The sequence below is a fragment of the Canis lupus genome, chromosome 33 (assembly GCF_011100685.1).
Source record: "Canis lupus familiaris isolate Mischka breed German Shepherd chromosome 33, alternate assembly UU_Cfam_GSD_1.0, whole genome shotgun sequence".
Classification (NCBI taxonomy): Eukaryota; Metazoa; Chordata; class Mammalia; order Carnivora; family Canidae; genus Canis; species Canis lupus.
Genome location: NC_049254.1, coordinates 14,336,914 through 14,361,144, shown reverse-complemented (window position 1 = coordinate 14,361,144; position 24,231 = coordinate 14,336,914). Strand labels below are relative to the sequence as shown.

At 36.1% G+C, this 24,231-nt stretch overlaps 2 protein-coding genes across 15 annotated transcripts in view; one reads left to right on the top strand and one right to left on the bottom strand.

Annotated features, from left to right (window-relative positions):
- The window catches only part of DZIP3 (DAZ interacting zinc finger protein 3), an 85,362-nt gene extending 81,270 nt beyond the window's left edge, over positions 1 to 4,092 (bottom strand). For 3 of the 12 annotated variants that reach the window (XM_038582733.1, XM_038582742.1, XM_038582738.1), the window contains exon 1: positions 3,719 to 4,092. The gene's annotated coding sequence lies outside the window, so the exon portion shown is untranslated. Of the gene's footprint in view, positions 1 to 3,213; positions 3,407 to 3,448; positions 3,604 to 3,718 lie in introns of those variants that run through there. The other 9 variants (XM_038582743.1, XM_038582744.1, XM_038582745.1 and 6 more) reach the window with 5 other exon arrangements.
- CIP2A (cellular inhibitor of PP2A) overlaps positions 3,969 to 24,231 on the top strand; it is a 34,567-nt gene continuing 14,304 nt past the window's right edge. The window contains exons 1-12 of one of the 3 annotated variants that reach the window (XM_038582747.1): positions 3,971 to 4,324; positions 5,460 to 5,675; positions 10,426 to 10,573; positions 12,897 to 12,909; positions 13,684 to 13,778; positions 14,263 to 14,359; positions 15,223 to 15,345; positions 15,495 to 15,640; positions 18,849 to 18,924; positions 20,421 to 20,639; positions 21,867 to 22,026; positions 23,550 to 23,691. In XM_038582747.1, the coding sequence (XP_038438675.1) occupies positions 14,288 to 14,359; positions 15,223 to 15,345; positions 15,495 to 15,640; positions 18,849 to 18,924; positions 20,421 to 20,639; positions 21,867 to 22,026; positions 23,550 to 23,691 (938 nt within the window). In that variant the 5' untranslated portion in view covers positions 3,971 to 4,324; positions 5,460 to 5,675; positions 10,426 to 10,573; ... (1 more) ...; positions 13,684 to 13,778; positions 14,263 to 14,287. Of the gene's footprint in view, positions 4,325 to 5,459; positions 5,676 to 5,898; positions 6,046 to 10,425; positions 10,574 to 12,724; positions 12,838 to 12,896; positions 12,910 to 13,683; positions 13,779 to 14,262; positions 14,360 to 15,222; positions 15,346 to 15,494; positions 15,641 to 18,848; positions 18,925 to 20,420; positions 20,640 to 21,866; positions 22,027 to 23,549; positions 23,692 to 24,231 lie in introns of those variants that run through there. The other 2 variants (XM_038582746.1, XM_038582748.1) reach the window with 2 other exon arrangements.

Sequence of the window (24,231 nt, the reverse complement as noted above, 5' to 3'; positions counted from 1 at the left end):
TGGGCATAAAATACTCTTTATAAAAATATATATAGTATGCAAATATGTTAAGCCTGAAATTTTAAAAACTATAAAAATAATGAAGGAAAAAATTGTTTATGGATGGAATTAATAAACATAAAAGTAAAATCATTCTGAAAAAAAGAAAAACAAAAATAAAATCAAAGTTGGGTCTTGAAAAGCAGAATAGACAAACTCCTAGAAAGCCCATGTAAGAAAAAATATAGATAGCATTACAATGAAAAAGGAAATTTAAAATAAAGAGATTAAGAGAATTACTAGAATACTGATCAACTTTATAAAAAGAAACCTGTAAATCTAAAGAAATAGTTGCTATGTTAAAAAAATTTCTATTTCCAAACTTAATAAAAGGTAGAGAAAAGTTATCAGATCTATAACCATATTACAAATCCAAATATTTTCTAAAGATCTACCACTAAATAAGGTTATTAGGCTTAATTTTATGGGCCAGTTGTATACAATCTACAAGGATCAGAGGATTCCAATGTAATTCTCATTCTATAGTACAGAGAACAAAAACTTGATTCCTATTTCAAAAGTGACATATAACCCCAATTCCAAAAGAGAGAATTAAAAACAGGAAAACATTTCAAATATGAAATCCTAAATAAAATATTTGCAGTATAGCAAACACAATATTTGTTACTATTACCTATATGACCTTGGGCAAAGTATTTCACCTCTCCTTAGTTTTTTCACCTGTAAAATGGAGATCATGACAGTACCCAATGCATGAGGTTGTTATGAAGATTAATTAGTAAGCATCAAATTCTTAGAATAGTGTTTGGCGTATAACAAATGCTCAATAAGTGTTAGCTACTATTATCCCAAGAACCAAAAAGCAACAGAATACGTTGCATTATCATGTTAAAGTGGAAAATGAAATCTATAAACAAATATTTGATAATTTTTTTAAAGTAGACATTTTGGAAAATCTTTAAATAAAACAGGTATAAAGGGCAATCCCCTAAACATTTGAAAGGCTATTTATTACAAGCCAATAGCACAAATTATAGTAAGTGTTAAAATACTGGTCATCCTCATTCAATTAAGTAAGAAGACAAAGATGTTCATTATCATCATGATTATTCCATTTTTTTTGGAATACATTAATGAAACAAATACTGGAAAAGATGAAATTATTATTTGCAGATGATATAAAGCTAGAAAGTCTAATAAACAAAACTCTTAAGAAATTTTAGTCAGAATCTAGATAAAAGATGTATCAAAAATCAGCATCTTTTTACAGTAGCAATAGCAAATTAAAATTCTAAAGGAGAAAAAGAGAACTCACATTAACAAAAATTACATAATGCCCTGAAACTTAAGACTATATGATAAATTTTATAAAATTCCACTGAACGTAAAATACATTATTAACTACCACAGCAACATCCGTATCTTCTCAATCATTCACACCAGAAATGTGAAATCCCTCTTCACATCTGAAATGAGTCACTAAGTCCTGCCTATTTCACCTCATCTGTATTTCTCAAATTTGTCATCACCTCTTTGTTATTTCCACTTCAATTATCCTGATAATCCTTTGGAAAGACTGCAGCAAATTAAACATCCTCCTTACTTCTATCCTTATCTATCTCAAAATCATAGCTCACCCACCTGCGAGAGTAATCAACCTAAAGCACAACCCTAAAGAGATCAAGGCCCCATTTTTAAGCCAGCAATCACTGAATTCACGATCAAGAATAATAAGGTCTTTAGTCATCTGGACCCAGCTTCATCTCCTCCTCCTTCTTATTTTGTGGGCCTAAAATAAGGCTCTGTGTTTCTCACATTAGGATATATGAGTATCTCTGCCTCAATACTTTATTGCTTCTCACAGCTACCATCGTGGTACATCCTTCTAAACTTCCATCGTCAATTTTTGAAGATTTTTGAGAATGACACTATTTTATATTAAAGATGAATATCTTACAGAAGAGAATGAAAATTTTCTATCACTGCCTCAGTTAAAGTGCAAGGTTTTAAAGAAAGAAGGCATTTATGACTGGCAGCTTTGGCATCTTCCCTTGGCTCAGAATTAAGTATGAAGATGACGCACTTGTTATTATTACTGAGAAGTCTAACATTAACCTGTTATCACTGCATTTGCCAATGAACCAGGAGGTAACTAACACCTGCTGGGAACAGAATTATGCCAGTCAACCGCTCTAAATTTTTTAAGTTGATTAACTCATTCCGTAATGGTTTGCACCAATTGACACGACCTCACTTTCCCTGCTACGCTCACCCTTGCTCTCTACTCCATTCAGTGCAGCATCCATCCTTGCCATCCGTGACACACTTCCTTCTAGTCCCACCTCAGGACCCTCTCCCCGGAGAGCATGGCTCTGTCCTTCAACTCCTTGAAGCACTTTCTCTATCCTGACCACCCAACTCCCTTCTTCATAAACACTTTTACTCTCGGAAAAGAATTTCTGCTACTTTTTCTTTCTCCATCTCACTCTCATTTTTTTTTTAACCCCTACTAGAATGTAATCTCAACATAGAACTTTTTATTCAATAAATCTTCTTTCTAGTGCCTAGACAAGTACCTCGTACACTGCAGGCTCACTGCAGGCTCTCGATCATCAATCATTCATTACCGACCTTATCCTATTAAACAGGTACTACTGCCAGCTGGGATTTTACCTAAGAGAGAAACTGAAGCAGTGAAGAGTCTGCCTTATGGTCACATTGTAAAAGGTGGAACTAGAGTTTGTCAGCACACAGCCTGGCATCGCTCTTTGACATAACCTCAGGAGCCTCCGGAACTCAGGTGGATTCCCTATGGAGTCCCTATTTAGTACATTCCTCTAATTAGACAGTTGCTTCCCAGGAGGGGGATACTTCATCTTTGTTTTCTCGCCACTTCTAACCCTCAATCATACATCACCAATTGTTTACAGAATGAATGAACCCATAGATACATGAATCACCCAATTATTTTTACATTATTATTTTAAGACCTTCACATTTAAAAATGTTTTGATATAAAAAGGACCGCTTTAAAAAAAAAAACAGTGATGCTAAATGTTTTAATGTATGAAGTACTGCCTTTAAAGAGTGATGTAGAAAATATTTCCTTTGACTTGACAAAGACTAATGACGAATGATTTAGTTAAAAAGGACATGTAAAAATTAAAAAGAAAAAAAAAGCCAAATAAATTAATAAATAAAAAGGACATGTACTCTTAGCAATTTCTCCAGACTGGTTTTTAAGGCTCGATTCAACGTCAGCAGACATCAGGCAGAGAGAACGCTCCAGAAGCAGCTACTTCGTTCACCGTCTACACACATGCACAAGAATTCTCTCGTATCACAGCGCCGCAAACCGAAGTGCCCTGTTCACAGGCACCGAGATTCGGAAAACAATTGATCACGCCGGATTAAAAAAAAATAGTAATAATAAGATACCTCCACTTACAAAAAAAAAAAAAAAAATACTGACGCTCGTGGGAACACCCTCGGCAGCAACGCCTGGCCCAGCAGTCACCCGGGGCTGGCTGTCTGGGAGAAGCCGGACGACTACCTCAAGGGCAGGACGGCCGCGCCACAGAATCCCACGGCCACAGGCTTGCTCTGAAAAACAAACATTCCTGAGGAGACGGGGCGGACGTGGGGGAGAGTTTAACCACAGGCCCCTCCCCGGCCGCCTCACAGTACGGAGCCCCGTATTCTCCTCAGAACTCCTCACCGTGTCTAGACTAGGGAAAAGCGACCATTTCTCAGGTAGACGCTGACGCACAAATGAAAAAGCCGGTCACCCCGCGGCAAGGCCGAAGGAGCAAACGAACCAACACCGAGAGCTCGGCGCAACCGGGACCCCGCCGGCGCCCAACCGCCCCTTCGCAAGTTTGAGCCGCAGTCACGTTTCTCGCGAGATTGATCGCCTCCACGCGATCTCGAAGCTGAAACCTCGCGGCTTTTCGGCTCCAGCGAGGGCCGGGTGGGGAGCGGGAAGGGGGTTCTGGAAGGACAGCGCTCAGCCCCCTCCGGGGACCCGCACGCCTCCTCGACCCGCCCCCCCGCTCCCCCCCGCCTTTCTTCACTGAGAGCGGTTCCCCCAGGGTGCCCAGGGACTTCCGGAGCGCTACCGGAACCGGAAACCTCGGGAGTGAGGGGGTGGAGCTGGAAAAAATCAAAAAAAAGAAGCGCGGCGAGAGCTGGCGGCCGGAGCGGGCGGGCGGCGGCAGCGCCCATGGACTCCACCGCCTGCCTGAAGTCTCTGCTGCTGACCATCAGCCAGTACAAAGCGGTTAAGTCGGAGGCGAATGCCACCCAGCTTTTGCGGCACTTGGAGGTGAGGGGCGCTCCCGGGAGGGAGGCGAGTGTCGGCCGTGAATGCCCAGCCACCTGCCTACCCTGCCGCGGGCCCTCCGCGTCCCGCTGGGAGGACGGGAGGGGCGGCTACTCGGGGTCCGAGGAGGGACGGGGGCGGGGGGTTGGGGAATCTAAATTCGGCTGTTTGGGTTTGGTTGTGGAGAGAGCTCGGAGCCGCACGTCTTTCTTCATTTCTTTCTCTTTTTTTTCTTTTTTTAATTTTTATTTATTTATGATAGTCAGAGAGAGAGAGAGGCAGAGACACAGGCAGAGGGAGAAGCAGGCTCCATGCAGGGAGCCCGATGTGGGACCCGATCCCGCGACTCCAGGATCACGCCCTGGGCTGAAGGCGGCGCTAAACCGCTGAGCCACCAGGGCTGCCCCTCCTGTTTTTTATGTGTGTTTTAAACCAAAATCTATTGCTCAGAATTTTTCAGACCTATATTGCTAAATTGCTTTATTTTTTTTTTAAGTTTTTATTCATTTATTCATGAGAGACACAGAGAGGCAGAGGGAGAAGCAGGCTCCATGCAGGAGCCCGACGCGGGGCTCGATCCCCGGTCTCCAGGATCACGCCCTGGGCTGCAGGCGGCGCTAAACCGCCGAGCCACCTGGGCTGCCCCTCTGGTGTGTTGTGTTTTGTTTTGTTTTGTTTTGAACCAAAATCTGTTGCTCAAAATTTTTCAAACCTATATTGCTAAATTGCTTTCATTTTTTTCCTATTAGTTCCCACTGATTTGTATCTAGATCACTTATCCACAGCTTTCTGTGTTCCGATTTGATTTTAGGCTTTTAACCTATCATTTATTGCATATTCGTGCAATTCCAACCACCGTTGACCTGAGTTTAGTAAACAGGTAAGCTCGATCAAAGCTTATTTTAGGGGATCCCTGGGTGGCTCAGCGGTTTAGCGCCTGCCTTTGGCCCAGGGCGTTGATCCTGGAGACCCGGGATGGAGTTCCGCATCAGGCTTCCTGCATGGAGCCAGCTTCTTCCTCTGCCTGTGTCTCTGCTTCTCTCTCTCTCTCTGTGTCTCTCATGAATGAATGAATGAATGAATGAATAAATAAATAAAATCTTAAAAAAAAATCTTATTTTAATTCTCTCTGTTACAGCATCTGTTAACATAAAATTGGACATAACTTTAAGATCTATTTGTTATAGTAACTCTGTGATATAAAGGCTAAGTTACCAAAGATTGGCAAGATACGTACTACAGAGAGAAGACAGTCATGAATCCTATGGCAACATCAATCTTTGGTGATACTGGGATGCATTAAATATGCCTCTGTTTTCTCCAGCCTCACTGATGCTCCTTCTTTGGACTTCAGGTGCCCACTCTCCCTAAGTACATTTTCTTTTTTCATTCATCACCTCAACAATTCCCTGCAAACCTAATAATTAAGGTATTAACTGTTAAATGCTAAGGCTTTGCCTTTCAAGCAGAATAGACCAAGGTGCCAGTGAGCTCCAGACGCCACTTGGTTATAAGCAGTTTTATGGAAGAAGCAGGAGTACAGCATTTTAAATACTAATCTGAAACATCTCTGAGAAAAAAACAGGTATGCCTTGAATATGAGAGCCATGTTACAGTGAATGGAAGGAAACTCAAAGAAATTTGAGGCTTAAAGACTGACTCCTTGATACTGCATTTGCAAGCTTTGAAGGGGTTTGCTGAAAACTACTTCTGCCATTTAGAACGTACGTGCAAGTGCATAATGTGCATTAATCTTAAGTGAAGACTGAGTTTTTAACATACGTGAATAGTCAAGTAGCTACCACTTGTTTCACGATACAGAACGTTTCCAGTCCCCTGTAAGGTTTTTTCCATTGTCCCTTCTCATGTGGTTCAGATAAGTTGACTCATACGATATGTACTTTTGTGTCTGGCTTCTTACATTCTATAAATCTGTGAAATTTATTTTTGTTGCACATGTGCTAGTACTTCATTCTTTTTTATTGCTGCAGAGAATTTCACTGTATAAATGTACCACAGCTTATGTACATTCTTCTGTTGGTGGGCAATTGGGTTACTAGGTCTAGGTGGAGTTTTGAATAAATCTGTTATAAACATTTTTATTCTATTTTTGAATATATGCACTCATTTATATACCTACAAGGGGCATTATTAGGTCTCATGGTAGGTATATGTTAAGTTTCAGTTGAAATTACCAAGCAGTTTTCCACAGTTTTACACCATTTTTAGCTTCGTATCAGCAATACATGAAATTTGCTGTCACTCATCCATGTAGATTGCCAGTGTTTTCAGATTTTTAAATTTTAACTGTTTTGGTGGGTGATGTTAATGATGAATATCTTTTTTTAAAATTTTTATTTATTCATGAGAGAGACAGAGAGGCAGAGACACAGGCAGAGGGAGAAGCAGGCTCCCTGTGGGGAGCCTGATGCAGGACTTAATCCCAGGACCCTGAGATCATGACTTGAGTCAAAGACAGACACTTAACCACTCAGCCACCCAGGTGCCCCAGTGATGAATATCTTTGTGCATACTTCATGAGAGCAGCATCTCTGAGGATACAAAGAAATGGTTATTTGAAAGGAGATCATTCATTCTGCTATTCTGCATTTCTGGAGTATTTTTTCTTTAAAGCCCCATGCAGGACCTGAGCTTTGAATTTTTTTAGGATTAACAGAGCTGAGGTGATCTCATTCTTAATGGTTTTTTATAGCACTAATGTTATGTAATGATCATGAGCATGGATTCAGGAAGTGAAATTCTGTGATGCTGCTGTCTTGGTGTATACCTCAGTTTACTCATCTGCAAGACAGCACCTAGCTTATAGTTATCACGAAGATGAAGAGAATTAACATACATCTATAGAACAATGCTTAGGCCAAAGTAAGTGCTAAAATATGTTATTCCTAAAATAAATTTCTATTTGCATGAAAGCATCCAAGAAGCGATTTTTACATTTTAACAGGTAATAAATGCAGGTCTCATCCCGAGGGAAATTGTATTTAAAGCAGAAAATGTCTTAATCTTCAAAGGTATAGCTTCATAAATAGGCATAAAGGCAATCAGAACATTCCTTACCCCCTAAATAGCTACTATCAGTATGTAATTTTGCCATTGGACCTGTTTTTTCTGTCTTTTTAGACTTTAATGTTAAAACACATGCTCCTTGAGAACAGATATTCTGAAGTTTTTGTTTTTTAAGATTTATTTATTTTAGAGAAAGAAAGTGACTATGAGCAGGAGGGGCAGAGGGAGAGGGAGAAAGAATCTCAAGCAGAATTCACACTGATCCCACAATCCTGAGATCATGACCTGAGCCAAACCCAAGAGTCGAATTTTTAACCAACTGCACCACCCAAGCACCCCAGGTCTATTCTGAAGCGTTCTTATCAGCAAAGCTTTAAAAGAAAAACTGACATCTGAGTGAGGACATAAAAAAGAGATAGAAAAGATTAGAGGGATACTAAAACAGCCTGCTTAGACCTTTATCTTTTTAAAACCGAAAGTGTTTAGAACAGATTTTGTCCAGTTCTAAAGTAACTACTTGTTTTTCCATCCTTCTAGAAAAGATATATATCTATATAGAATAGTTAGGCTTTGAATAACATTCAGAAAGCTTTTTGAAAATACCTGGCTGTTGAGGCGCCTGGGTGGCTGTCCGTTAAGTGTCCGACTCCATTTATCACTTTCAATTATCAGTGGAAATCTTAACATAGAAATTATTTTCATACTAAATTTGATTACCCTGTGCTCAAAAAATGGAGGGAATGGGAAGCTACACCACTATAAAGCAGTGCTGTGAAACAGACTTCCAGGAAAGTGATTTTTTTTACGATTCTCTTTTTAAGTAATCTCGACACCAAACATTAGGCTTGAACTCAGAACCCTGAGATCAAGAGTTGAGTGCTCTACTGAGCCAGGGGCCCCTGGGGAAGTGATTTTTAACAAGATACTCTTTAATAACTGAGTAACTAAACATGCTAAACTAGGTTGCAAGGTTTACCTCTTTTATCTTGAATTACACTCTATAGGAATTCTATAGGATAACTACTAGTAAAATTAGACAAGATGGATTAATTTTGGGTAAAGCTTTTTATATACCATTTATGAAAGCAAGCAAAGATCCCTTGACTCAGAGTACCTGTTTTCTGGTGTGGGTAATTGTATTTGCTCTTTAAATTTTATTAATTTTGTTTTAATTTTGTAAAGATTTTATTTATTTATTTGAGAGAGAGAAGGAGAATGCAGATGCAGAAAGAGAGAGAAAAGTAGAGAGCCTGATGTGGGAGCTCAATCCCAGAACCCTGAGATCATGAATTGAGCCGAAGTCACTTAACCAACTGAGCCATCCTGGCGCCCCTATTGTCTTCAGTTTTATTTATCTAAGTAATCTCTACACTTAACTGTGGGGCTCAAACACACGACTCCAAGATTAAGAGTCCCATGCTCTTCCAACTAAGCCCGCGAAACCACCCCTGCACTTTTTAAAAATTTTTTACTTAAACTCAATTGCCAACATATAGTATAACATCCAGTGCTCATCCCATTGGCTCTTTAAATGTTAAAGAAAAGTTTACTTTGGGACTTACATATATGCTTAACCCTTTTTTTTGCTTTGACTTTTGGCCCATGGATCTGACTCTAGCCAGGTTGATCTCCTTGTCATTCTCATAAGATGGACAGTGTTAGTGGGAGGACCTGGGAGAGGACAAATGTGCCTTATCTTTCCTGGAGATGAAGCAACAGTGTCCTAGTGTGAAGGTCATGCTATTCTCCCAAGTTCACAGGGCTTGCCATTGAAGAGGTGTTGGCTAGCAGCTAGCTGTAAAGGACATTGTTACCATCACAGGGCTGCAGGGGTGTCTGCTGTTGCTGGAGTTGTATTGAGGGCGTGCTATAGAAGGTACAAGTGGAAAGGAATATTAGAGATGCTTTCTTAAGCCAGTAATTTCTCCAGTGCAGTGATTATCTGTGGAAATTCAGGTTTCATTATGCACATATGTGGTATTTGGTAAACAGAAATTTATATTTATCAATGATTATTTCTCTCCCTTAAGAATTGTTTTCATCCTGGAATGCCTGGGTGGCTCAGTGGGATCCGGCTCAGGGTGTGATCCCGGGATCCAGTATCGAATCCCACTTTGGGCTCCTTGTGAGGAGTCTGCTTCTCCCTCAGCCTGTGTCTCTGCCTCTCTCTCTCTCTCTCTCTCTCTCTCTCTGTGTGTCTCTCATGAATAAATAAAATCTTTCAGCGCAGGTCATGATCTCAGGGTCCTGGGATTGAACTCCCGTTGGCACTCAGTGGGGAGTCTGCTTTTCTCCCTCTTCCTCTGCCCCTCCCTCTTCTTGGCCTCTGTCTTTATCTCTAAATAATAAATCTTTAAAGAAATGAAAATTAAAATACCTGGCTGTCTAACAACTGTTTTGGCCTTTAATCTCAGCTTTATCTGTTCACATGGGAAAGGGGAGGATGGTTTATAGAGTTAAAGAGAGGAGTAAAAACGGAATAACCAAAAATAAAATTTGTCTATGCATGACCTGGCTACTTAAAAAATTTTTTTTTAATTTCCATTTTTGTAATCTCTAACTTCTGCTCAGCTTACTGACTTTGAAAGGAGTAAAAGGAATAACACATAGTTAGTCCCATAGCTCCTTTTCACTTTGCTTTGCCTCCCTCAAAATAGGTGGAATGCATGTACAGGAATTTATTTACTCAATAAATATATTGTAGTAAAGTGTTGATTTATACCCTATGCCTTCATAGGGTGTTCAATGTAGTAAGGAGGAAATAATGCTAGGTAATCAAAAGTTTGGCAGCTCATAAAATAAAAGTATAATTTATTATCAGTATAACAGGCAAACCTAACCTAGTTGGTGGAAGAGGGTTAGTGGAAAGCTTCAGGAGGAAACACATTACAACTTGGATCTGAATGATTATATTAGCTAGTGAGAGAGGAGATAGGTTGTCTTCCAGGGAAGGAACAGCATTTGACTTTTCTAAATTGGAAAAAAGCATGGCAGTGGGAACTGAGTTCTTACTTGAAATGGAGAAGAGACACAAATTGCCAATTCTTAACTAATGCATTTTAATTACAATTTTGTAGGTAATTTCTGGGCAGAAGCTCACACGATTGTTTACACCAAATCAAATATTACCAAGTGAATGCTTAAGTTGCCTTGTGGAACTACTTGAAGACCCAAGCATAAGTGCACCACTGCTCTTAAGTATCATCAGCTTGCTATCTCAACTCGGTAATGTATTTAGTTTCTCTTTTTCACTTTTTAGAAGATGTTGCATTTAATACTTTTTGAAGGGCAGATTTAGTTATAGTATCTTTTGGTAAATGATTCACATTCAAAAGATTTCTTCATCAAAAAAAAAAGATTTCTTCATCACAGGACCTTTCAGAACTTTATGCACTGTGGATCCCTTGTAAAGAAAATATTATTGTATATATCTTTTCTTAAAATGATCAGAACAGAGAATCTGAAGCATAGCAAAGGTCTATAGAAAAAGAATGCATCTTGGGAAGTACTGGCCTATTTTTTTTAATTAAAAAAATACATTCACATACTGCCTGTACTAAATACATCACTCAGAAAAGTCATAGCTAGTGATTAAAAAAAAAAATCAGGCAATTTTGATAGACTATACTGAACTCAGAGCTATGGGTAAAAACACATTTTTCTACTTATTTCTATCTTTAGTTTTTAAATTTTTATGTCATGGGTCCTTTTTTCTTGATATATGCTTGAGAGTGGAAGGGAAATAATTCTGTGTGTGATTATAAAATTAATGCATGCTTATAAAAAAAATCCCAGTGATCCATAAATAATACCATAGACCAACATGTCCAGTGGAACTTTCTGTGATGATGGAAATGTCCTACATGTGTATTGTCCACATAGGGCTATTGAGCATTTGTAGTGTGAGTAGTAATTGAAGAACTAATTCTTTTAATATTTATTTAAATTTAAATAGTCACTGTGGCGTAGCATCTACCAACTTAGCACAGATACACAGTAAAATAGAAGGAGTCTTTACTCATCACCACCAACCCTCATTTCCTCTTCAGTAGATAATATTTCTTAATGGTTTGATAGTTGTTTTTCTAGATCTTTTTCTATGCCATAACAAATAATTTTAAAACTTACTTGATTAGGTTTTTTTTTTTAAGTTTTTATTTATTTGAGAAAGAGCATGCAGGTGCACACACAAGGGGAGGCAGGGGCAGCAGGAAAAGGAGAAGCAGACTCCCCACTGAGCGGGGATCCAGGCTTGGACTCCAAACTCCGAAGATTCCAGGCTCCAACTCTGGGCTTTCTTGATTCCAGTACCTTGAGACCATGACCTGAGCTGGAGGCAGCTGCTTAACCAACTGAGCCACCCAAGCGCCCAATTAACAAATAGTTTTGATTGTTCTTTTAAAAAGTGGTTTGCGGGCAGCCCCGGTGACTCAGCGGTTTAGCGCCACCTTCAGCCCAGGGCATGATCCTGGAGACTTGGGATCGAGTCCCGCATGAGGTTCCCTGCATGGAGCCTGCTTCTCCCTCTGTCTGTGTCTCTGCCACTCTCTCTCTCTGTGTCTCTCATGAATAAATAAATAAAATTAAAAACAAAAACAAAAACTCTTAAAAAATAAAAATTAAAATACAATAAAAAATGGTTTGCAGAGCATCAGATTTTTTTTTCATTTAGCATATGTTAGCCATCTTTCCATATTGGTGTCTTTTTAATAGCTGCCATGTACCATATTGCAGAATACTATAATTTATTTAACCACTTTCCTAATGGTGGGTACTTATGTATGCTCTTTTTTGAGTTTTTGCTGTCAGAATCAATACATTTTTATGTGGTTTTGCTCAAATGTTAGTGTATTTCTGTTGCATTAATTTTCAGTTTTCAGGTCATTTTTCAATTTGATAGCCATTACTAAATCACTTTCCAAAAATGTTATGCTAATTTTAACATCCACCAACCTTTTGTATGAGAATGGCAGTCATTTTCAACATTTAAATATGTTAGAATTTTTTTTTTATTTTTTAGTTAACAACCTTTTATTCTTTAGAGCAGTTTTAAATTACAAAAGAATTGAGATAATTTTTAACCGCAAAACTTCTACAAATATGTAGGGCAAGTTTTCTTCCTTTAATTTAGTCTACATAGAAAAATCATTTGTTTATTGACAAAAAAGGAAAAGCTCATACTTCTCTCTTCCCATTCCCAGCTTATATTATTTCTGTGATTAAACTTCTGAATTGGAAGGTAATTAAAATTAAATAGCCATATTGTATTTGTATGTATGTTACATAATAAATGTAACATGAAATTTAAGATTATCTTTTATCCATGAAGACCATATATAAAAATGATGTTTGATGCCATTTTATCTTAACTTACAGCTGTAGACAATGAAACCAGAGACTGTCTTCAGAATACCTATAACCTGAATAGCGTGCTGGCAGGAGTGGTTTGTCGAAGCAGCACTTGCCATAGTGATTCAGTGTTTTTGCAGGTATACACACCTACACAGTACTCTTCACTGAATACTTGTTTTTCCTTCTTTATTTGCAGATCAGAATTGACGGTATGTATTGTAAGTGGCTAATTTACAGTATACATGCTCACATAATCCTGCATGAATAGGACAGTTCTTGCCATTAATAAATTTAAGAGCTGGTTCATTACACACGTATTACTATTTAAAAGTTTCTAGAGAAGGGAAGCTTACCACATCTAGCATTATTTTTGAATTAAAGCAAATCTACATTATAACCACTTTGATAGACTTATATAAACACAGATGTCAACATTTGGAGATGTAAGCTATTTTTATTAAAATTGCAAATTGAGTTGGCATCTAGTCGCCGTCTGTTGAGGAAACATTCTACAAAAAATTAAAGCTATAGATTTAGTCTTGTTTAACATAGACTTGAAGCTCGCATACAGATAAGTTGTTGAACCTAAAATGCCATCAGTTACAAGAACAGAAAGCATCAGCAATTAAACTGATGTGGTTTTAAAGATGACAAAATATGAAAAAATGTATCTTAGAATTCATGGAATGTGTATATGTTTTAGTCTGCATATATGTTTAAGATGGTTAAGTAAACCAGGTTGATGACAAGATGCTCTGTTTGAGATAGACTGTATAGAAATGTGTGGAATCAGGAGATGAACTCTAAAATTCTTAGTAATGTCATTACTTTATGTTTAAAAAAACAGAACCATTTTAAGAAATACAGGAGTTTCTGCTCTAAACCCTGCTTCCTAAAGTTGTGAAATGCTCCAAATATGCCTAGGAGTCCATTCTTAGAAACATGCGATATGTTTATATTTATAAGTATTTTCTTATTCTCAGTGCATTCAACTTCTGCAGAGATTAACATACAACGTCAAAATTTTCAATTCTGGTGCCAATATAGATGAATTAATTACCTTCCTGATAGATCATATGTGAGTATGCAACCAAACGTAACCAAGTATGCTGTTGATTTATTCTTAAACTAAAACCATGTAATAGTTCAATTTTTCTGAGGTAATATTTTCCAATTTTTTAAATTGAGACTCTAATTCTTGTTCACTCCTTTTAGATGAGTTCAGGAATCAAATGGTGTAAAGCAGCTTTAATTTTCATAACAATTTATGAAATGAATTGATTTGAACAGAAAAAACTATTGAAATTGAATATTTTATGCTTATGTTTAATGTCAATAATAATGTCAATAATGTCAATGCTCATTCTGACAATTGTTTTCATATTTCTGTGCTATATTTTAATATCATTTAGTTTCGAAATATGAAATGGTCAGTACTATTCAAAACTTGTCTGTCTTCACATGTTAATCATTTTTGCATATAAAAAGTTTAAGTGTAATTTACTATAGAGTTAGAATGAACTTAATGCTTTTATCTTTTATTATCTTCCTTAAAACAACAGTCAGTCTTCTGAAGATGAGTTAACAATGCCTTGTCTAGGATTATTGGCAAATCTTTGTCGTTACAATCTTTCTGTTCAAACATACATAAAGACATTGGTAAGTTTTGCATAAAATCTTTCTTTCTTGTTTGTGGTGGGTTCTGTGCTTAAAGAAAATTGTATATGTTTTTCTTTAAAATAAGAATTTTCACGTCTCATCCAGCTGATTCATCACAGTTAAGGAACAGATTGACACATGATTAATTTGAAGTATTCTAACCTTTGCACATGTTGTATTTAAGATTATAAGTATTGATAAAAATGTTGAGTACTGAAAGTTTCCCTTCTCCGTAGCATCCCATTATTTTTTATATTGAATAACACAAGAAATATTAAATTATTTTGTGCTAATAGAAAGGATACACATCACTGGCAATCCCATTTACCTCATTTCTTAAATTTCCGCAAAATCAATGGCAACTCTACCAGAAAGATCCATGAATAAATGACTAGCAACAACTATTAGCTCTTATAGTGAGTGAAGACACACAAAGGAGGCTAACTGAACCACTGTTAGAAATGTTAAATCAAGAAAGTTCATTGATTCTTTAGGGTACTTTGTGAACAATTCCCCTGCTATTCAGTATTCAGTGTTACCTATTTAAGTTAAACAATATCTCATTTGTTCATGTGCTGGAGGTACTTTGGAGATGGAAGTTATCTTGAGCCATGAAATATTTGGGAAAGGTAAACATTTGCTCACATTCCCATATCTAAACAGCTTTCCCTTAAGATTGTACCTGTTTTTACTACTATAAAAGCAATATGTAAAATATACCATCTTGCTCCTTGAATAATCTCTTAAATTGGTAAATAACGTATAGTAAAACTTTACCTACTCTGTGAGATACACTTTCTAAACCAAAATATAAAACTGATAGTGTTTATTCTAATGTATTTTTAAATTTTCTTCTTTTTCAGAATAATGTGAAATCTTTTTATCGAACTCTTATAAGCTTCCTGGCCCATAGTAGTTTAACTGTGGTTGTGTTTGCACTTTCAATATTATCCAGTTTGACATTAAATGAAGAGGTTGGGGAAAAGGTAAATATGTTTTTTTAAATTATCTTTGAAAATAATTCTGAAGTTTATATTCTCTGATATTTTAAAAGTCATTGAGATTTTGTTAAGCTTAGAATGGTGTCAACTTAAAAATTTTTTGTATAATATACTTCTCCTGATTTGTTTTTAAGCTGTTCCATGCTCGAAACATTCATCAAACTTTTCAGCTAATATTTAATATTCTCATAAATGGTGATGGCACACTAACTAGAAAGTATTCAGTTGATTTATTGATGGATCTCCTTAAGAATCCTAAAATTGCTGATTATCTTACCAGGTACGGCTCTTAAGACTCGTCTTTTCTTTCTTTGCAATGAACCTTGAAGTATGTTTGTGATTATAAAACTGCCTTTTCAGATTTAGTAAACTTGGATTCTACTAAGGAACAAGAGACTAAATTGAAATGTTTTGATAGACTTTGTTCCTTTTTTTCCTTTTTTTTTTTTTTTTTTTTGCTTTGCTGGCCTAAAATGTATGAGTATAATAATAATGTGGAGGGTGTGAGGGAAGTGTTTCAGTCTTTGTCTTAGGTAAATAAGGTTGTATCACTCTCTAAAATGTACGCTTCTTAATTAATTTTTTTAGTGCCAGTTTTAAATCTTGAACATTCCAGTTTTTGGAAAATATTGTTTTTATAGGAACATTCATGTCAGTATGTTTGTCTTTTCTTATTTGCATAAAATGGATTGCATTTTCTTTGTTATGTGCCTCTGTTGTGTCGTAAGATAAAATGAGAAACATGTTTATGTGCCCATTCTGTCTCATTGGCATTTCATGTGATCATTTATCTTTTGAGAACATTTAGCAACTTTTCCATAGAGCTTGTGACCTTATTTATTTATTTATTTTGAGAGAGAGAGAGGTAAAGGAGAGAGAGGGTACTAGCAGGCTCCACACACCCAGCATGGAGCCCAAAGGTCTCACAATCAGGAGATCAGGATCTGCCAAATTCAAGAGACAGATGCTTAACTGATAGAACCACCCTGGTACCCCTGGCCTTTTTATATCTTTAAGTTAAATTTTCCCAGTGCCTCAGCTGCTTTGTGATTACAGGTTAGGAAATTGTATAGAAATTGCTTCAATTAATCATTCACAAATGAGAAGACAGTTATGGAGCCCTTACAGTGGTCGAGTATCAGGGAAGGTAGGGCCTTTAGCAGAGGCAGGAATTTGAAGACACAGCCCCAAATCTTTGAGGATCATAGAATCCAGAAATTGTACAAAGACATAGTCCCTAATTTTAAGGAACATATAATGTAGACATTAACAAAACAAAAGCTAACCACTAGGGCAAGGTTGACCAGTACCCATATGGTTAACTGATATTTTACAGAACCAAGAAGCATTCACATTAGCAATGAAGAATAGTCAGAAAAAAGGCAGGCAGGGCAAGGGGCCCCACCCTGAGAGGAAAGGATTTTACACCACCTTGGAAGGAGCCCTCTACCCTTTCCCACATGATAGGTAGATGACAAAAACTGACTGGGTGACAGGTGCAGGGAGGGTTAATCAGATTAAAACCAAGCCCATAAAAAACCATAGACTTAGAAAGTCTGGTGGCAACTCTCTCAGGTCCCCTCCCTCTTCAGGAGCTTTGTACTATCACTCAGTAAACTTGCTTTGCTGCCCACCTGTCTGGTCTACCTCTTCATCCTTCAAAACAGCATGACCAAGAACCACAGGCATTAAAGGAAAAGAAATCCTGCAACATTAGCATTTCATTTTTTCCTTCTTAAGCATAGGTGGATAAGAAAATGTTCTTCCAGAGTGTCCTTCCTTTACTTGTCCTCTCTTTGTCTGTTCCAAGAGTTCTCCCAGTATACTTTCGTGTCATATCCATTCTGGCCACCAAATTGTGCTTATTGAGCAACTTCTAAATACATAGGATATACCTCTGCAGAAGGACCAAAGTATAATCTGATTTAGCATTAGTAAGTGGTTGCTTAATCACTTCTATAAATCTCTCAGTTCCATTATCTGTTTTCTTTTTATCTAGCCTAGAACTCTGGAAAGGAAATTATGTTTGTGTTTTCTTCTTATTTATTTGCTATACCATTTAGTGAAATATTCCTGAATCTGTTCCAAAGTCTAATTTAATGGCTATGTTCCTAATCAAAACCTGAGAAAATCACACTTTATGAATTTGTATCCTACATATTCACTACATCTAACTTTATCTGGGCAGCACTTCTCATATTTATTCCCAGCTTTCTTTCTCATTTCCTACAGTGGCCCTTCAAATATTTACCACTTTCCTCTTGCCACTTTTCCCTCAGAAGATGAACTCATCTTTGTTTCACAGAAAAAACAAAAACTGAATCCCATCTAATTGGAGTTCTTTTGAATTTTTGCTCTTGAACCAAGTTACTTGTGTTTATACCAATTCGTACTTAGTGTCATCCTGTTTTGCTCATAAATGCATCCTTTTATGCATTAAATCTCATGTCCTATTTTTTTTTGACTATCTTTTGTTTCTTCAATGGCTCCCATTCCATTGACTCCCTTCACTTATATTCGACTTTCAACATTTCCTTCAATCATATATCCCTTCTAAAATCTGTGATCTCCCATTGCACTCAAGGTGAATATCCAAATTCTCCATGTAGTGATCCAAAATCTGGTTTCTGGGTACCTCTCAGCTCTGTTTCTTTACATTTTCTTATTTACTTTTGTCTAATCACTTCAGACAATAAATAGAATCTCCAGCTTGTTAGAACCTTTTGTGTACCCATGTGCTATTCCCTCTGAAGTACTTATGCGGAGAGCTGGAATACTTTGACCTTTATATGCCTAACTCCTATTTATTTTTAAGACTCAAGTCTGGGAAACCTCATCTGACGAGGCCTGCCACTCCAAGTCTGGATTCAATATTCATCCTCCTAGCATCCTATACATTTCTCCGTTATAGTGTTGTATTTTACATTATACAATATCCTATGTTTCTGCCTTTATTCTTAGACTGTTAGCTCTCTCACAGAGCATCATTCTCCCAAACACAGGATGCGCCAGTCACATAGACTGAAATGTGTGTGGTACCACTAGTACCTCTTAGACTTATCCAACATAGGGCTCTGCATCTTATCTCTGTATCTTCAGAGCCTGATAAAATGCCTAGCGGTTATAAGCACTTTATAAATAGATAGCTGCCTAATTTATTAGAATATTCCATGTTCTTTGAATTTTTACAAACTGAACATAGCTTTAAAAAAACTGAAGTACAAAAAAAAAAAAACTGAAGTACTGAAAGTTTCAATGATTTATTTATTGCCACATTAATCATTTTTTTCACTGTTCAATGAATAACCGTATACATAGATACGTATATGGTGAAATGTTTTAACTATAAGTTTTGCAAGAACTTCTATATCAGAAGCTCGATATAGGTGAAAGAAAATACACTTAAATTTTATATTTATTTTGTATATAAATCTTTTTGATGCATTAAGTTCATAGTTATTTGATGTATATTTTTATTTTAAACTTAGGTATGAGCACTTTTCTTCATGTCTTAGTCAAGTATTAGGTCTTCTCAATGGAAAGGATCCTGATTCTTCTTCAAAGGTTTGTAAAAACAGGACTGTGTTTTAAATGTTTGAAAATTATAATGTGCAGAAAAATCTTAAGTGTACAGCTCTCTGAATTTTTACAAACTGTACACAGACATAACCATTATCTAGATGAGAAAATACAGCATTGCCAGTACTCTAGAACCCTTCTCAAATCTTCATTCACTGGTGCAATCCCCTTGGAAAATTGTTTCACAGTGCCTAGTGAATATATGTATACCCTGTGACATCGCAACTCTACTCCTAAACTACATAGCCAAGAGAGACATGTCCATAAGCTCATCAAAAGAACATGTAGAAAATGTTAAATAGAAAAATGTAGTTTTATAAATAATACTATTTTCTGATTTTTAAAAATGTCAGATGCGTAGGGGATAAATCCACAAAACACATACAAGGTCTCTACTCTGAAATTACAAAATATTGAGAAAGACCATATCATTCCAAAAAATTATTGGCATCTCTTTGCCTACCCACCACCTTTGTACTAGTGATTGATTTGTTTGTGTTTGTACATTATACTTAAGACATGTATATGAGAAGGTATTTTATGGATATTATATGGATATAACATGTCTCTGATAAGAGAAAAGAGACACTGATAACATTGCTTGCCTTCAGGGAGCATAGCTAGAGATCAGATTGCTTTGTTTAGCCATTGAACCAAGTAAATACATTACCCATTCAAAAATAAGTACTCTAATTTATATTTAAAAATGAATAAATCAAAGATTATCATGTTACATAGTAAATGCTAATGGACTGAACTCTGTTAAAATCAAATGGTATCAAGTTGATCAAAACACAAATCCCAATTACGTGTCATTTACAAAAATACAGATGAAGGTAGAAAATAAGTGGATAGGCAAAGAGATGCCAATAATTTTTTTTTAATGATAGGTTGGTAGTGTATGAAGTGAGATAGAATTTAATTTAGCTAATAAACAGGTTGTGGGATGTTATGTAATGTTATAAAGGCCCAATTAATGAGGTAAAGAAATGAAGTAGAATAGAGGAGCTAACCAGTATAATGCCAACAGTGTACAATGTGGAAATAGCCATACCTAATGTTTTAAAGCATGGGGATGCCACTTTTCAATATTATCCTGAAGTATGCTTTATAGGAATTCTTGAATCTCAAGCATGATAGCAAGTGTCTGTAGTTCCTAATTTATTTTGATTTTAAAAACAAAATATATCTGTGCTTTAAAAAAAAATTACTATAGAAGACATATGATATTAGTTGAAGTTGCCCTCCTTTCTTTGGCTTTCACAATCCTTATTAGGAGTAACCACCATTAACAAATTTCTTTGTAACTTTATAGTACCTAATCCCATATTTTGAAAAATAATGAAAGAAAAATTGGAAGCTGTCTTTAATTTTTAGAGTATTTTTTTAAAATATGTGTCCTTTTCAACTTCATCATTTGGTTGCTTTGTACGTGAAAGGCCAATGAAATTGACATTTAACGAAGACTTTATATTGCACAGGTTTTAGAATTACTTCTTGCCTTCTGTTCAGTGACTCAGCTGCGCCACGTGCTCACTCAGATGATATTTGAACAGTCTCCATCTGGCAACACCATTCTGGGAAGCCGTTCTAAATGTTTAGAACCTACTGTGGCTCTACTGCGTTGGTCAAACCAACCTCTGGACAGATCAGAAAACTGTTCTCTTCTAGCCTTAGAGTTGTTCAAGGAAATATTTGAGGTAATATAACGATAGACAAATTGACTTTCCCATTTTTATGATCCTCAGTGAACAGTTTACGTTCATAAACATCCATGATATATTTCTAATTGTTTATACACCTTAGGAAAACTTTTAGCAAACCCCCTACCATTCAGCTACTGAATTTTCTTTGGGGCAAAGTCAGGAACATTAATGTTTTCTTTTTTGGAACTGAATAGCTTATATATACTCCTTTCAGTGTAATAAGTAAAGATATTAGCTGAGATTTGTACAGTTTGTTGCTGACTGTACTTCTTGTAGTAGTCATGCTTCTCCATCTTGGTAGATACTGTTTATGGTCTTTATTAACCTTTTGAGTGGATTAATATAGGAACATTGGATTCAGTTACTCAGATGGAGTGGAAAATACCAGACACTGCTAGACACTTAGGATACAAAATTTCTTTCCCTAGAGGCCATTACATTCTGGTAGATTCTACTGTCTAGGTTATTTAGCATTTTCTACTGTTGTCCCTATTTTTTATACCTACTCTGCCTACTATAGTATTTTCCTACAGTATTTCCCCTCATAACTGGATCCTGTGCACAAACAAAAATGCGTATCAGTGGTTAAATATATTTGTCAAAGATGATGCACAAATTACTCTATGTTTTATGTTGGTCTTGACTGTTGATCATTTAAAAAACTGAGGGACACCTGGGTGGCTCAATCAGTTAAGTGTCTGAATTTAGCTCCAGTCATGATCTTAGGGTCCTGGTATCGAACTCCAAGTCGGTCTCCCTATTCGGCAAGGAGCCTGCCTCTATTTGCCTTTCCCCTAGTTCATGATTGCTCTTTCTCTCTCTCTCTCTAATAAATAAGTAAACTCTTTAAAAAAATTAAAACTCTTTGAGATTCTTGTTGGGAGTTATTCGTGGTTGTAAAGTATTTAGATCAGTGGTGGTTATTATTGCAGTTTCACTTAGCAATTTCAGGGTACTTGTTTTCAAATCACAGACACAATCTATTGGAAAGTCTTGTTTGCAGTTGAATAACCTAAAACTTTATTGTTCCATTTAAGACAAGTCATCATAGCCATCAAAATGAGATAAAAGGGTAGATTTTAAAAAGGAGACACAGGTCAGTTAACTACTAAAGTAACTCTAAGAGACTTGATGAGAACATGACAACTCAGTTATTATCTCTACTTTCTGTATTTCATCTTTATTTTTATTTTTCATCATTGGTGGTGGTTAATTCTCCAGGATGTTGCAGATACTGCTAACTGTTCCTCAACTGACCGTTTTGTGAGCCTTCTGCTGCCTACAATCCTTGACCAACTTCAGTTCACAGAAAAAAATCTAGATGAAGCCTTATTAAAAAAAAAATGTGAAAGGATGGTCAAGGCCACTGAAGTTTTGTTAAATATCCTTTACTGTTAAAACATGGAAACTAACCACTCTTTTTTTTGTTCTAACATTACGTTTACTACATTTTGTCTTTAATTGTACTTTAGTCACTTGTTATGCTTATACCTATTCAGAATTATTGAAGTTTAAACTATAAAACTAATTCTCAGTGAGGAGTCTAAAAAGGTTGTCCAGACTTTTTCCCTCATTTTTCCGTGTAAAACTTTTAAATTAAGGAGTATTTTCAGAATGCTTTTTAAACTTGATTTTTTTTTTTTTTTTTTTTTTTTTTTGTGGACATTTTTATCACAAATTGAGGTTAAGAGATACATTCTAAAGATAACTGCTGTGTTACTCTAATGCTAATTGCTGTCTGGATGATTCATGGTGCCACCTTTTGTTCAGTATATCAGAATAAACATTGGTAGAGTCAGTATTTTAGCTTATATTATAATTTTTACTGAAAATTAAAGCCTCTAGAAATGTTTTAATAAGAGTGACATCACACTAGATTATACAAACGACAAATATTATAAAGACAAAGTTCATTACAAAAAAAAACTTTTTCAGTTAGTGTCACTGAATAACTTCTGTATTCTGATTCTCTTAGGTCTTTTATTAGCTTTTGTCTTTTAGATTAGCTGATTCTAAATCTTTTTGAAGCCCAAGTTCCATTTTTAAAATACTTCATTAATGCTATTTTATTATCGGTAAAGAGCCATTATATCTCTACCAGATCTTTCATACTTACCTGGTCAGGTTTCCTTATATCTCAGAGCTACAAGACTTTGTTCAACTTCGTTCTGCCCTAGAGCAAATTCCATATCTATTTACTCTCTCCTTGGAACTGCTGCTCCTTAATTTTCCTCTTCCCTACAGCAGTGCTTCCCAACCCTGGCTATGTATTCAAATGACCTGGAGAGCATTTTAAAAATCCTGACACCTGAACCTTGCTTCCAGCAATTCTAATTTAATTGGAGTAAAGTGTGTGAGGTGTGGGGAGATTGTAATTGACTGTTCAAATCACTCAGGTGTTTCTAACATGCAGCCGAATTTGAAAACCACTGCTGTGGAGACCCATGATTATGTTGCTTGATCTTGGAGATATCTATAATATATGCAGGCCTCAAAATTGTACCAATTTTGAGCCAAGTTTGACCACTTTTTCATGATATTCAAATTAACTTGTAATATTACAATATAGGCAAAAATAACTACTCTTAGTTCAGCAAATACTGAACCGTTGTTGTAATCTGTTGACCAAATACTAGCATCCAGCAGAGTAACAGACGATGTTAGTCCCATCTCTTGCCACTTACCAATCACTTAAATGCTCTGAGCTCTAGTTTACTAATGTCGTTGAGTTAATATTAACAGTAATTATGTGGAAGTGAAGTGACAAGATAATTTGTATGAAATCACTCAATACTGTAAAGCAATACAAACATAAGGGATTTAAAAAAAAAAAAAAAACAAATATAAGGGATTTGGGTTTTTTTTTTTTAGGATTTTTTGTTTGTATCCCTTAACAAAACTTACCTCTTTGTGGAGATGATACTCTAAAACTGCATGTTGCAAAAACTCTGACTACTATCAAATGTACCACTCTGATAGAACAACAGTTTACGTATGGCAAGATTGATTTAGGGTTTGGAACAAAGGTAGCAGATTCTGAATTGTGGTGAGTATAATGAAATCCAAATGGCAAAATGATAATGCCAAATGTAATAAAAATCAGAAAATGTAGCAATTCTCCTCTCCTTTGAAGGATAATCCTTGCGTATGCACTATTAACTCAAGGTGTAGTGGAGAATTAACAAGTTTTTTCATAGTTCTTAAAAAATTCATTCAATTCATAAATTATGTGCTTAAAGGATAATCTTAACATCTATGATTTGTTTTTTATTGTTTAGGTTTGTGTCATGGTGTTTTAACTTATTATCTAAGGTTCTTTGTACTCCTTTTCTAGAGATTCTTTTTGACACGTTGCCTCAGTAATTTTATGTTTGTTTTAAACAAAAACATGAAAAAACAGGTCATATTTTTATTACTAGGAAATCGGTTACTACAGAAAGTTTCCTACTAGCAGACAGTTCTTTTCATTAGCACGTCAAGACTTAATGGTTAAAGGTGAATTTTCATGGATAGTGATGAGATTTTATCCTCCCCTCTCATTTGAATTAAGTCTATTAACATCTTTATTGAGGACCTACTAAATGGC